General features: G+C 39.4%; 1 protein-coding gene across 4 annotated transcripts in view; it reads left to right on the top strand.

Annotated features, from left to right (window-relative positions):
* Positions 1–2,137: 2,137 nt before the first annotated feature.
* Positions 2,138–15,300, top strand: part of ATG4C (autophagy related 4C cysteine peptidase) — a 35,496-nt gene continuing 22,333 nt past the window's right edge. Inside the window, exons 1-9 of one of the 4 annotated variants that reach the window (XM_067001730.1) lie at positions 2,144–2,350; positions 2,772–2,875; positions 4,758–4,893; positions 5,496–5,626; positions 6,643–6,726; positions 7,357–7,590; positions 10,347–10,677; positions 12,602–12,672; positions 14,169–14,305. In XM_067001730.1, the coding sequence (XP_066857831.1) occupies positions 5,551–5,626; positions 6,643–6,726; positions 7,357–7,590; positions 10,347–10,677; positions 12,602–12,672; positions 14,169–14,305 (933 nt within the window). In that variant the 5' untranslated portion in view covers positions 2,144–2,350; positions 2,772–2,875; positions 4,758–4,893; positions 5,496–5,550. Of the gene's footprint in view, positions 2,351–2,771; positions 2,876–4,757; positions 4,894–5,495; positions 5,627–6,642; positions 6,727–7,356; positions 7,591–10,346; positions 10,678–12,601; positions 12,673–14,168; positions 14,306–15,300 lie in introns of all 4 variants that reach the window. The other 3 variants (XR_010833356.1, XM_048062227.2, XM_048062228.2) reach the window with 3 other exon arrangements.

A 15,300-nucleotide genomic window follows, 5' to 3' on the forward strand; every position in this document is an offset into this window, starting at 1 on the left:
CCTATCTGCAGTATTTGGTGGGTAACTGTTCTGTAACCATGGTATCTCAAAGATCCATAAAGCAGAGAGTATCTTCTCTAATTTTCAGTCTTCTTGGCTTTGCCTCGTTGTGTTACCTGTTTGGGTTACCTACCAAAAAAGGAAAGACAAATTAAATTCTCCATAAACACAGATTTTAAATATTTTGTTACTTTTACCATATTAATTTAGCACAAATAGAGCTCAAAGTTGGTTTGCATGGCCTTTATGGCATTAAAATACTAAAAGCATAATCTCTATGATGTTTGTTAGAAGGGCAATATGCCCTCTCCCACTGCCTCTGCAAATCTTTCCTACAGAAACAGGAATTAGTCAGTGTGAAGAAAACTCTTTCTTTACAGGTAGTTATTTATGGTTGCCTATGGAATTATTCTGCAATCAAAGCTTTGTTTTGCATGATCCGACTGATGCAAAAAGCAGAAAATAAATATCTTCATTCTCATAACCTGATTGCCTGAGGGATTTGCAGTGTATATCCAGATGGCATATTGTGTGGCCTATCAAATCAGGGCATGGTTATTAAATTTCAGAGCAGGAAGGTGCAGGCAACTAATTTCAGGCAAGGGAATAGTCATTTCATCTGATCAACTGAATAATTCTTTGTTCAATATTTACCCAAATCCAAGCCATGTGAGCTACTGAGCTCTCAATATTCGAGACCATGCACAAACAGACAAGCACATTCATCTTTGTCTTTGAAAATATAAGCAAAGATGAAACTTTAAAGAACTATTATTTCTAAAATAGGCCATAAAATTCTGAAGGCAGGCCTGTCTCCTTCTGCACTGACAGATTACCCAGGACTGTGGGGACAGTCTTTCACGAATTTAGTACAAACAGCAAATGTTTTTTATATTTAAATCTTTATCTTTGCTTGGAATATTAAGATATACGTGGTGTGTGTGCAACGTCCTGTGTATTACCTCTCCTTTCCAGTTTCGAAAAGGAACAGTGACAGCTTGTGACCATTTTTTTTTTAGGATTTTTCAAATTTTATCACGGTAGTGCTGTTACTACGCTGCTGTGTGGAGATGCTCACTGCTAGAAAGGATTCCCCAGAAGAGATCAGGATTGCGATCACAGCATTGAGGTACTGTTAGCAGAGGTGAGCAGTGAGCTGAAAGGCAGGGGAAGGAGCAGAACTGTGATCTCCTGTAACCTATCTTCAGACCAACAGCTAGATCTGTGAAACATGGTTTGTCTTCTGCTTTGCACCCTTACACCCAAGATCTTCTGCACTTACGGACCCAGTATGTGGAACATATCATATCCATGTGATGACACATAAAAAAACAGCACGAAATACCTGTTGTTGGCATTTATCCTCCTGAAGCTTGACTTTAGATCAGGTGCTATAATCACGTGCCGAATGTAAAAAATCAAACCCAGCCTGATCATCGTTGGCCAGCAGAAGGCAGTAAAATCACAAAATGGAAAAAAAAAAAAAAAAAAACCACTAAACTTCCTTCATCAACCCAAACTTGTGCTGCTGGAGTCCCAGGCACATGAAGAACACAGGGACACAGCCTTTCTATAGGATGTGAAGTAATAATGTCGGTTACAGACATTCAGCAAATTCAAGCCCCATCTTTCCCAAATCCTGCACTTCTTTGGGAGTAGCATTTCTTTTTTTTTTTTTTTTTGTTTTGTTTTCTTTTCAAACATTGGCTCCTGATACCTCCAATGATTATTTTAAGCAGCTGACTGATGAAGAACCTACTTTACAAAGGACTACAAGCAACCCCTCAGCACATGTAGCCTAGGCAGCTGAGAGCAGATGCAATTCCTTGACCATTTTTAGAAAATGAATTAAAAAAAAAAAAAATGGAACTAGCGTTGGCATACAACTAAATACATAGACGTTTAGGCTGGAGGTTTAAATACCACCATCCCCCACAGAATTCGGGGATTTTGCACCCTTTTACTGGAGTGGGGGTCACACGACCGAACAGCTCGTCCTGACACCACAGCTGGAGGCTGTGCGGGGCCTGTCCTGTCACACAACCGCCTCGGGCCTCCCTTCCCGGGGACTTGACTGCAGCCTCCGCCCGGCCCCGGCCCATCCCTCGCCTCAGCCTCCGCCCTTCGCCGCCATCCCGCGGCGCCCTCCCGCCTCCGCGGTCGGCTGTGGAAAACCGCCCTCCCGTTGGACTACAACCCCCGGCATGCCCCGCGCGGGCTCATCGCCCGGTCGCCCGGCCTCCACCCGCCGCAGCGCCCGCCGGGACCTGTAGTCCTTGAGCCGCTCCCCCGCGGCCGAGGCACCGGGAGGCCGCTCCCGGCCGACCGCAGCACGGAGCTCACCGCGGGGGTAAGCGGCGGCCCCGCCGGCAGCGGCGGCTCGGCAGCGGGTCGCGGAGCGCCGCCGAGGGGGAGCGGCCGGGGGGGAGCAGGGCTGGCGGCGCGGGGCCCTCACGGTGGCGGCTCCGCGTCCCCGGGCCCAGCCCCGCAGCCCCCGGGCAGCCCCGGGCCGGCCGTGGCGGGGGGCGGGCGGCGGGGGCTGGCCCCGAACCCCGGAGCGGGGCAGGTCCGGAACGAGCTGAGGGGCTGAGGGGGGGGGGGGGTTTGTCGTGGGTCCTGTGCAAAGCGGTGACGGGGGAGCCGTCTTAGAGCCGGGGAGGGGGCTGTGTACAGAGGACCCCATTTATTTATAAACGTTTCCGTGTTATTCTCCGTCAGGGACTTCTCTGTGAGGTTTGCTAAGTGGCGCTGCTAATGCGGTTTCCTTTCAGGTTGAAAAAAAAAAAAAAAAGCGAGGGCGGTCATCGTTCTGTAATTAACAAAGGTCGTCACCCTCAGACCCCGCTCATCCCTTGCACTGGAGTCGCAGCGGCAGGTTAGGTTGCTTTTCCATTGTTAATAAACAGAAAAAAAAAAAACAAAACTAAAAGCAGCAACTTTGATACAGCCGTCCCGTTCCAAGGCCGCGTGGGTGGCAGTCCCAGAGCACAGGACTTCAGTGTGCGCTCAGAGGCTGTTGTGCCACGCTGAGGTAACGTCCTGGTAGTAACGCACGTTCCAGATAACCTCTTGGGTGAGCCAACTTCCCCACAAAACCATTAGCTTGAGACTTAATAACAGGGCTTATGCTGTGCCTGTTGGGCTTGGATCTATTCACAGTGACCGTCTCCTGATACCGCTCCAGTAGTTTCAGCGGGACTGTTACTGTTAAGTTCCCATGCTAATAGGAAAACCCTGTATGTTTCAAGTGCAATAAATTCATCAGCTTTGTATTAGCAGTCTTCTTCAAAGTCTCTTTCACACCTTTAGCGTAATGCTAGAGAAGAAATGAAACGGGCTGAAAGAAAATTGTGCTGAGATGGCCGTTGTCTTTTAAAGGAAAACGAGCTGCTTTCGCATTGCATCATTTTTCCTTCAGCGCCTTTAGGAACAGTAGAGTTTGTTTCATTCCTAATTTTAGCTAGAGGGAGCTTTTAAAGTTTCTGGCTTTTATGGCAGTCACTGGCCTCTACAGAAATGACCATCTCTGATCACATGAGGACAGGCCAGACCAAACACACCTCCTGAAGAAGTTAATCTTATGAACATTGCCAGCTGGTCAGTGATACTATGCAAAGTCTTTCCTGCTCTTTCCTAAAGAAAAAGGGGGGGGGGGGGGGGGGGGGGGGGGGGGGGGCAAGAATCAAAACCCAACCTTTAATTGTCTTTCTCTTCCTTCCCCTACAAAAACCCAGCTTAATTAAAGTCTAATTTAAGTTTTTTTTTTTTTTTGTGAAGTGTTTTTTTTTGTTTGTTTGTTTTAAGCTTGTATTGCCTCTCGTTTGGTCAGAAAGGTTGTTGATGGAACTTTTATAAAAAATAACACAATAGAATAACAGAAAAGCATGTTAGGGGGGGCTTGGGCAAAAGATTTTCCATGCCCTACCTCCAGATCCCAGAAGGAGTGCATCAGTGTGAGTACCTCCAGGTTCAGAAGATGTTGGCACCCCAACATCTTCATACTCTCTTCACCGAGAGATACCAGCATCAGGCGTTACGCTATCGGGGTTACATTTTACTTCCTGAAACTACGCTCCTACTGGAGAGAAGTAACAGGCTTTAGACTTCATCTGCTTTGATCTCAGTTCCGTGGACAATCACGCATGGAAAGGTAGATAAAGTTCTAGATACAACATCTCTGATGGTGTGTCTTCCTGGTCTAGGTTGATTAATGAAATGAAACGGTTTATTTTTCTTCACTTCTTCATTTGTTCTTATCAAACTTGGCTAAGAATATGGTGAAGTCTGCAGTGATGTTCCACTATTTATCAACTTTTGATGTCCCACATGAAAAAACATTTTCCACCTACCTGTTTAAAGATTTGTGCTACTTCATATCATCAGGAAAATCTGTACCAAGTATTTAAAAATGAATCATTGACAGAATGCACGCAGAGAAGGAAGCTGTATTTTTTAGCAGCAAACTTCCTGTTAGTAAGTGGTGCAGGTGGACTACAAAAGGAGTTCTGTCCCGCCTTCTCAGACTTCTTAGAAACAGGGATAAATAAAAGTAGTATATATTATTTTTCTATTATTAGGAATTCAGAGTGGTTTTAAGGTAAAGTCTATCCTGTCCTGCAACTCAGAGAGTCAGTAAATGTGCATTTCCATGCTGCTGCCACACCTTTTGGACAATTTATAGCATTTTTTTAACAAAAAAAGATCTGCACGGCAGTGCTTTTTACCACCCTTTCACCACTCTCATTTCTGCGATACAGCTGGACTACTGCAGAAAACATGATCAAATCAGAAGGGAGCCTTTTTGCACTGCAAGCGATACTTCGAAGGGATGTAAACTAAGCATGGATTTGTTGACAATATTCTGCTCGGCTTCTGATCTTATCCCTCCATCAAGTTAGTTCTGTTCACAATTATATCACTGTTACTACACGGATTTTTGTTAACTATTTTCTGCCTTGTACACATGCAGCAAAACATGTAGTTCTTTGTCAGATACCCTTGGGCTTAGGAAAATTCTTGGCTAGAAATACTAGAAATCTGAAACTAATGCTATTTTTTTAAAGCCAAGATATGTTTATCAGTGCTCCGAATCCCTGATGTGAGAAAAAATTACTTGCCATTTTCTTTTTAGCAGAATAGTATCTAGTCTCTAGTAGTGAAATACAGCTCTTAATTGCACTGCAAATTAGACCAAGCGTGCTTGTACACCAGCACAGGTTGTACGCCCTGGATCAGTTTGTGGTGCAGTAGAGAGCTGTTGGAGAACATTATATTTTATTTAGTTTTGCATTGTAATTTTATTAGTGGGTATTTGGAATCAAATGCTTTTATGATTTATTCATGGAACATGTGATTGCTTCTCAGTCCCTGGAAGTAGAGGATTCTGCAAGTTTATTACTGTTTCTGGTCATGTTAGGCTTAAGTACCCAAGTGTGTGGGTGGTGATACTACTGTGCTCTGTGCCCATGGATATGTTTATATTTTTGTTTTTACAGCAGCAGAATTTAATGTTTTACAAGACAGCGATGGCTTTTTCTCTGGAATCTGAATATGGAGGCCACAGGGACAGATGAAGTAGAAAAGATAAAATCAAAGTTTATGTCAGCATGGCACAACATGAAATACAGTAAGTGAAACAACGTACGCTGAAATCTTGTCTCTATTGAAACGAGTGGAACTTGTCTTGTTGATATGATCGGAATCATGAATCAGAAACACAACTAATATTAATGATCAAAAATGCAATATAGCCCTTGAAGCCATTTTAACTTTGATATAACAAGCAATCTGAATAAACAAACTTGTTTAGCTTTCCATTTTTGAAATTGATTTGCATAATTTCATTTTTAAATGGCTTACTTCAGAAAACGATACATGCATTATGTAAGTAGCACTAAATAGCACGAGATTTGCATAGCCTTTGTACAGGGATAGTATGGAATCATTTGCGCAGAGGTTTTATTTTTATGTGTACCCTTGAAAAAATAGGATTTGTGTGAAATACAAACTCCACTGACGAATCTATTTCACACACTTGTGTAACATACTTTTCCACAGATGAATGTCAGTAATTTGTTTAAAAGCCAAGCAGATTTTCAAGTGTCCCTTTTACTAACCTGTCCTTAACCTTAATTTGTTGGTTTAATAAACAGAGTACTTTTCTGTATACTTTTTGAGTCTGAAATCTGCAATGTAATGTTGTAATGAGGCATGTTTAATCCTACAGGAAAATTAGTATTCTTCTTACATTTTCACTGGTCATGTGCAAAGCTTTGTGTATATTATTAGAGGAGTTGGAAACCCCTCAGAATCAAACTACGCAATAATGAATTCACAATGGAGACAAAGCAACTTAGGCTCAGCTGTAGCACTTCTGTATTCTAACAATTTCTAAACAGTAGTGCAATTGTATTAACATTCAGATATTCACACATGGATAACATCATCGCTTTCAAGGCAGAATTCTTATCTGTGTTTTGTAATATTAACCTTTTTGTTACTTATGAAAGTAAAACCCACTTTTACTACATTTTCCCTATATTGCCCTTTAAGGGGTTACCTTTGGCTTAATCAGATGCTATTAGAAATGCCTTTTTGGAATGCTACAGTCACAGCTTTGTATTTGTTTTGCATTTATTTTAGGTTGGGTGTTGAAAACAAAAACTTACTTCAGTAGAAACTCTCCGGTTTTTCTGCTGGGAAAATGTTACCACTTCAAATCTGATGGTACGTACGTAGCACTTAACTCATTGCAATCTTATTCGGCAAGAACTCTATGGATATATTTTTAATCCTCTAGAAAGACCTTCATTAACAATTACTGAATTCAGAATGTAGATGTGAAAAGCTTAGAAAATTCTTATTTAAATATGTGGAATGCCACCACTAATACAATCCATCCTAACCTGCTTTATTCAGATTTTACAGTAAAGTCTTGTTCTTTCTGTAAATATCAGTCCTGTAATTTACCCATCAAACTGAGATTTTCTAAAAATACATGAATGAAATAGTGACAATACCTGTAAGAAGAGTCACACACCAGCACCTTTGTTATCGTTTTGGTATGCAGTTTTCTAAGAATCTTTTATTTTCTTTTCTTATTGAATGCCTCTATTATACCATTTACCTATAGGTGAATTAAGCAGTTGTTTACCTGCAATTCAGCAATTGCATTGACAGTTTTCAGCTGGAACGTTTCTAATATCTTTGCCCCTGCAATTTTCCCTTCTTGTATTTGAAGCAATTATTAATTTTTGCAAGTTTGCCCTATCTTTCTGATAGAATATTTGTATATTTTCATTCCAGTAACAGAAATCCCATACCAAGTTATAACTTAAATTGTGCTTTGCCTTACAGAATCTGGCGAACTCTCTACAGATGGATCCGATTTTGACAAAATCAATACGGAGATTTCAGGAAATGTTGATGAGTTTCGTAAAGATTTCATTTCTAGAATATGGCTGACCTACAGAGAAGAATTTCCTCAAATAAAGGGGTCTGCATTAACAACGGACTGTGGTTGGGGTTGCACACTGAGAACTGGTCAAATGTTGTTGGCTCAAGGTCTTATGCTTCATTTTCTTGGTAGAGGTAAGTTACAAGGGAGGAGCTGTATATTTGGTGTGATAGGCATGGGTGTTTTGTCGAGTGTGTGACAATCTTTATATGGCCAGAATCTAAAGTTCCAGCTGGTTTTGGTTCTGGGCTTCCTTACATTAATACTGGGATTGTATTGTGACAGAGCAGTGATCCAGCTGATCTACTCTTCCATTTTTGAAAAAAGGAATACGCGGTTGTGTCAAAGAAAGACACTGGAAACTCCACAGAAGCTAATTGTGAAGTCAAATACCTCAAAAAATTGTGATCTAATATCTACGTATTGCTGTGAGCCATGTAAATGTCCAATTCTCCTGAATCTTGCTCGTTTCTTCAACTCTGAATGTCGAAATGAGTTCCACAGCCCATAGCTGTGGGCTATAACAAAAGCGATGTTCTTTTATCAGTTTTTAAGTTGTACACTATTCAATTTATCCCAGTATTAATATTTTGAGTTAATAGAAGGACTTTAATGCGTCATTCTGTGTTGAAATTTTCACTAGTTCATTTTTTCCCTTTCCCTGTGTACTTACAAAGGAACTTTCCTTTTTTTTTATTGTCTATCTGAAATTACTCTTTCAGTCACAGCCGTTTGAAGGAAGTAGCTTTAAGATGCTCGGAACACTTTCTGCTTTCAAAGGTTTAGCATGCATGCCATCCCCGTTCTTCTAAGCTGTGCCATGTCCTCTGTAGAGGTATTTTTGGTTCTTATGGTTAACCACCTTGTCTTTCATCCTCCTTTCCTCAATCTCTTTCATAATCAACCACATTGCCCCTTTGAAAGAATCAGTCTTACCCTCTGTCACCACTGTTGTCAAAATGATCCAAGCTCTGGGCTTGAAGCCACCCAGACACGTTAGTTAGAATACGATGTATTGTTTACTAAACCATTTGGTGAATCCTTAGGAATGTTTTAGTAGCAGATAGTTCTGGAAGCCTGTTTTGAAAATACTTTGTGCTTAATGTGCAAATATGACATAAGCTGTGAGCGTAGTCCCAAGACAGCTGCATCACCAAGTCTTCCTTCTTGGCAGTGTCATCACTGAACTGTCAAACTGGCTTACTGAATGCTCCTGTTGCTGTAGGTACCTAAGTCATAAAACATTCATTATTCTTTCCAACTGACTGCAAATATCAAAACATATGAAAATCTTCTGCTGAGAGAACACAAATCCCTTAAATAAAACTTCTGTTATACGTATATTAAAAAAAAAAAAAAGAAAAAGATCAGAAGTTTACCTGTGAGTAGGAGGATGTAACGGCTCATTCTGAAGTAACCCAAAATAAAAAAGCCCCAGATTCATATCTTTAAAATCTACGGTTACAAAGAATTTCTTTCACTGTCTCCCATGAATTCTCATTTGGGAAGCGATCTGGTGATTCCAGAGTGCTGGTATTTCTGTGGCAATCCAAATATGTAGAAAATTGGAGTATGTATGGTCTTTCCGGACTACTTTTCTCATTACGTAGTCTTCTGACAGCTGGTGAATTACCTTTTGGAAAGCTTTTTATGAGGTTTGGGTAGCTTTTTAAACAGATTTAAGTGTTTACATGAAGTTTTTCATTGCTGCTTACTCTTTTCCCAGAGATGTTTTCATTATAGTTTAATGGTATTGTTTCTGTTACAAAGCAAAACTTGCCTGCAGTTACCAGCTGGAATACTCACAGTTCACTGCTGCGTGGAAGGTTCCAGATATCGCTGAGTGATGTTGTAAATAAGTTTTTATTTTAAATATTAAGGCACTGGTAAGTTTACTTTGAAGTGCCTGTGCTCAAGACAGGCTTAAATCTCAAGACAGGCTTAAATTTGAAGCTCACAGGACAGGAGTAGCAAGGGCCCTGATGCTGTTACATGGAGCACCTTGTCCTTAGGGGTTGTTCCTCGCTTGGCTGTAGCAGCCTTCCCCTCTGCACTCTGGGGTGCTCCCTGCAGGCCTTCGGAATATTTTCTGGCCTAGCAGTAAGTTCACTGTGTTTCAGAGACTTCCTCACATGCTCCGTGTTGCAAATAGACCTGTGGGAGAGACTTTGAGTCATCTGACAAGTGAAGCCTTGCTGTTCTCTAGATGTGCTGAACCACCATTATGCTATTAATAGGAACGAGGCATGTAGGATGCATTGTAAGAGAGACCTCTTGCTGGAAATGCATGCTGTAGGTACCGTGCTGAATAACAGTTAAAAAAGTTTGTCTTGGAAGCTAGGTAAATCTAAGAATTGACAAATGTATTAACTAAAGGAATCTTTGCATTTTTCTGCTGCTCTGCTTTGTGCCAGCAAGCAGCGTTTGTTTTAAATGAGGAATTCCCCACTTTTGTCTTTTTTTAATAACTGACAGACCAGAACAATAAAAACCAGGCTTTGAAGCTTCTTGATTGACTTGAGTAAAACTAAATGGTACTTAATAGCTAACTTTTGTATTTTTAATATGCAAGGTTGTTCTGTTCTGTGCCTTGTGATCAGGTACGTCTTTTATATATTAACTGAGTAACCTACTATACCAGATAGCATAAATAGCTAATAAAAGTTACTGTTAGTTGTATTTTTTTTCTCCTGTCATACAGCAGAAAATAAAAGCAAATTATGTTGCGGTTTAGTCCTTTGTTTACGTTTTAGCAGTGACATTTGCATCTTGGTATATAAAGTCCATATTATCGGTCTGAGGAACCTGGGGGGAGAGGGGGGTGTGCTTTGCTGATTATACCAAAAGTTAACAGTAAGCCTAATCTGCATCTTAACATTTCCTGCTGCAGCCTGGGTCTGGCCAGATGCGTTGGACATTGAGAATTCAGATTCTGAATCCTGGACGGCCCATACAGTTAAAAAGCTGACAGCATCATTCGAAGCATCGCTTACAGCAGAAAGAGAACCCAAGATCCTGTCAAACCATCATCGGGGAACACTAAGGAGAAACTGTGGCGACAATGAAATGAGAAATGAAGTTTATCATAGAAAAATAATTTCTTGGTTTGGCGACTCTCCGCTGGCAGCTTTTGGCTTACATCAGCTAATAGAATATGGAAAGAAGTCTGGAAAAATCGCTGGAGATTGGTACGGGCCTGCTGTTGTTGCACACATTTTAAGGTAAAAGTATCTTTATTCTTTGTTGTTATCGTGCCTTGCCCATTACAGGAGAAGCATTTCAACGTGTCATGAGATTACTTGAGCTTAATTGAGCATCTAGCTGTTCATTATTGGCTTTGTAAAATGTCCATATTAGCAGCAGTTCTAGAGTTTTTTCAGAGACGGGAATGGAAATAGCAGTAGGTACAGGAATTAAACTCTGAGCCACCGTTCAGTCGTATTTCAGGAAAAAAACAACATTCCTGTTTTCCTGTACGTTGTGCAGTAAGAGTCCCAAGGTCTCTCCCAAACCTGGGCTTTTAAGTAGAGCTGCATTTAATGAAATGTTCTAAAAACTAACCACTCTTTCAACCTTGGAACATGCATAACATTATAGATTTTTTTTTTTTTATACTGTAACCTGGGGGCTGTAATGTACTGATAGTGTAATGAAATGTCAGAGCTAAAATTGATGTTTTCAGCATTTCTTTGCACATATCAAATTCTTGTGAAACTGTAAATGTATGGGACTATTAATATTATAATTGTATCACAGTAAAAGTAAAGGGTCTGTGACATTCAGTGTGGTTTAAAAAAAAAGTCGAAAGTCAAATTTCTCCATACTGTGTGCCTTTATATACCATTTCTTTGAATATTACTGATTTGGGGTTTTTTATAGTCATATATACTTACGCTCGTAGCAGATTCCAGTTTACCTATAAACTGAATGACTAAGAAGTCATTTAAGCATCAGAAGTGAAAGTTCCTCTGTTAATCTATGTATATGTAGAGGGAACAGTTTGATAATTAGCATCCAAACATACTCGTCCGAAGTGAAACAAATCGTGAAATGCTCTGATGTATGTGAGCATACATGCAAATGCACAGAGTGATGTGGCAGGTTAGCATTACCTATGCGTTTTCTTCTATTTTTTTTCCTGATAACAGAAACTGTCAGAATTCTTTTTGCTTGCTTTAAATTTCAGTAGCCTGTTTACCGAATAGACAGCGGGGAAAAAATTTGGCCCAGCGTTCCATTTAACGTAAACCCACCGGTGATTTTAAACACCACAGAGCTTTCCGTTCCTAGATCTCCTTTCCCCTTACAGCAGTACTAACAATGTATAGCACTCTCATAACTTGAGAATGGCTGTGTTAAACGATTCCTCAAAATATATTGTGAAATAAAGGGATAGTGACCATTTAATGCAAGCATGTATTGGAAGTCAAAGGCTAATCTTCTATTTTGAACAGTTTAATTTCTTTACAAATGTTGTCCTTGATTGATGATCATGCTTCAGACTATCGACATACATTTTCTCTTTAGTTTTTAGGTCCATTACTCTTATTCTTTTGAGGATAGTCTAATACTGCAATTATGTCTTTGAAAGTTTTGGTGAAACCCTATAGCCTTTTATGTGCTAGCATTTATTTCAATAGACATGGGGTGCTAATTTGTGGCTAGTTATACGAACTGAGGTCAACTAGAGATTTATCAAGTTGAAAATAATAATTTTGTCAGCAAATTTAGCCTTTATTATACTGATACATAAAAAAATTGCTATAAACTGAAAGAAATTAGGTAGATGAATATGAATTTCATTGTAAGTCAATGTGTGTGTGGTTGTTTGTTTTTTTTTAATGTGTGTGTGTTTTTTCATTGTTTCTTCTAAACGGCCAGGCACTGTTACCTTTGTTTGGGAAAAAAACTACTGCCATATGTACTGGATCTGGGTATCCAGTGTTATTGTTTGTGTGGTTTTGTTTGTTTTTAAAAATCACCCTCCATCTGTATTGATCTGAAATGGAAGGTGTTTTGAATTTAAAAAAATAAATAAAAAGCAGAACAATTAAAAACAACCTGTTTCTAAAAATGAAATAATATGTGTTTATTTAATGTGAATTTCTCTAAAATCAGAGATGATAGTTTTGTGTTTGTACTTAGAAAAGCTGTTGAAGAAGCCAGAGACCCTGAGCTACGAGGAGTAACAGTCTATGTTGCTCAGGATTGTACAGGTAAATGTTGTGACTATGTAGATTTTTGCAAACATTTTAGATGCTCTTTATGCCTTTCAGTAAGCACTCAACAATGGAACTATAAAGAAAAAAAAATAAATGCAAAAATGGATCCACCAAATTGAGATTATGTAGACAAAGGGGTTCTTGGTAGAGGCAGGTGTTTGTTCTTTTGTTTGAGAATTGGGCATCACGACTTGAAAGCCTTACAGGTTGCTTGTTTGGTTTCTTATTAAGATAATGAAATTCAGAATCCAGAAAGAAAACTTCTTACATTCTGCCCGTAATAACTTTTTAATTGAGGAGTCTGAGGATTTAAATTAGTTACTCTTTTCTGTATTCTGTTTCAATGTTGCTTAAGTAATAAGCTAGTAACAGCTTCCGTATCTTCCTAAAAATAACTACCCCAAGCAATATAAAAATACTTAATTTCAGTTGGAATAGATTTGTTAGTTACATTTTATCTTCTCTTTTACATCACAGGTTTCTTAAAACAAACAAACAAACAAAAAAGTATATATACACTGTTAAAAAAAAAAATCTGCACCAGTCTCTTAGAATAGTAAGAAGTCATTTTTGCTTTGAGTTCAGAGATGCGAGCAGGATAGCGACCCAGGGCGTGTGGTAACCTTTCCTCTGCTGCAGCGTGGCATTTTAAATAATCAATAGCAGGCAGAGGAGCTTAGAGCCCTGGATGTTCGGGAGCAGGAAGTGATGACAAGATAAAATAAACATGTGGTGAAACTTTACAGTAATGACTACAGTCTTTCAAATCCAGCACAGTGCATTACTTTTAGTAGCCATGTTTAGCTGCCAGAAATTTTAGTTATATCGTAACCGATCTTGATAGGACAGGAAGGAAAAGTATGTGTGTGTAATCAATCAGACTAGTTTTAAAGAGACACTGTTTAATCATATGCCTCAAACCAGCTTCACCTGACTTACAATGACAATGGAAACTTAGAAAATTCTATTTATTTTTCATTTCTTTGTCCTGGTGATGATTTTCATATCCCTTTTAATTTGGAGGGAATACGCAGTAATACTACATTTAAGTTTTTTCACTCATTTTTCAAGGACTGCGTTGTATTAACTTCAGACAGTGAACATAAATATTAAAATCAGTTATTGTCTTTTTTTCCTTTAATGTGTTTATGTTTCTGTTAGTTATAGGCTTTCAAGTTTTAAATTACTCCTTTTAGAAGAAATTGTGAATAAATATTTATTGGCTCTCTCCTTAACCTACTCCTGCTGCATTTTCCTGGCAATGTATCTTACCTCAGCAGCAGCTGATTATTATAAGATATTGCTGAAAATAAGGAAGCATAACACTATCTTTTATCAGAGTCGCTCAGGAGTTATATTTCAGGAAGACAGCGATGTTTTCAAAGGACTACAAATAGTTTGTCAGACTTAGTGGTGTCATTTTGAAGGTGTGTCTTTGTAAAAACTAGCGGATGTGTCTTAAATATGAATATTTTTGTGTTTCTTTCCAGTCTACAGTTCAGACGTTATTGACAGACAGTGTTCTTGTACGGATTCTGAAAAAACAGACACAAAAGCTGTAATTATATTAGTTCCTGTGAGACTCGGTGGGGAGAGAACAAACATGGACTACTTAGAGTTTGTAAAGGTATGAAATGAGAGTTCAATCATTTTTCAAATCGTAGCACTAGGTGATATGAAAAGAGACTTGACGATGGTAATCTTCTACCTATTAAATGTGTGGTGGTGATTTTACAGTTGAAGGTTGTAAAGTTTGACTTTACAGATTTTAAATTTCCCTATTACAAGATCAGACATAATTGCAGAGCACATGATGTCCCTTGGTAAAGCAGTGAAAACTGTTCTGCTCCTGAAGTAGCTACCTGAAAAGACATTAATGTAGTGGCTCAAATTATAAATGGTAATTTAGCTACATATGCTGCCAGAGTTGTGCTATAAGTATCAGTCAGCGTTTTAAAATATAAATATACCAAACACCTTAATCTATTTTCTTATTTTCTGAAATGTCAAATGGCTTAAGGTTGTTTCTTGTCCGTTCTTACCTTTTTCATTTTCTTCCCCTTATGAGAGAGGGTAGCATTTTTTGACACCGTTAGTCATAACTTCCACTATTGTTTCGCTATGTGGACAGTAGGATGAATGCTTCTAAGGACAGTGATGCAGAAGCAGCAAGCAGTCACCACAAATAGAAATGAACTGGGGAAAAAAAAAAGAGTAAAACTTCAGAAGAAAGGTTTATGCTGTCCTCTTTTTTTTTGGTGGAGGCTCCACTTACGGAGCTAACGCTTGAAGGTGGGCTGTAACACAGTGGACCATCTCCTGCGCCTTCAGCACGAGATTATTTGCCTTAGTGAGAGAGGGTTCTCTTAGCCCTGCTGCTTAATCTTTTTCCATGATGCCGTTTATCGTAGGAAATACTGTCTTTAAATTCTGTTCTAATTTTTAAAATTGCACGCTTTAGTGGTATGTATAAAGTCACAGAGTGACTTGGGTTGGAAGAGACCTTAAAAATCACCTGCGTCTGGTCCACCCCCCTGCCACGTGCAGGATGCCACCCACCAGATCAGGTTTGTCAAGGCCCCATCCAACCTGGTCTTGAACACCTCCAGGGATGGGGCATCC

Source organism: Anser cygnoides, chromosome 8, assembly GCF_040182565.1.
Source record: "Anser cygnoides isolate HZ-2024a breed goose chromosome 8, Taihu_goose_T2T_genome, whole genome shotgun sequence".
NCBI classification, from domain to species: Eukaryota; Metazoa; Chordata; class Aves; order Anseriformes; family Anatidae; genus Anser; species Anser cygnoides.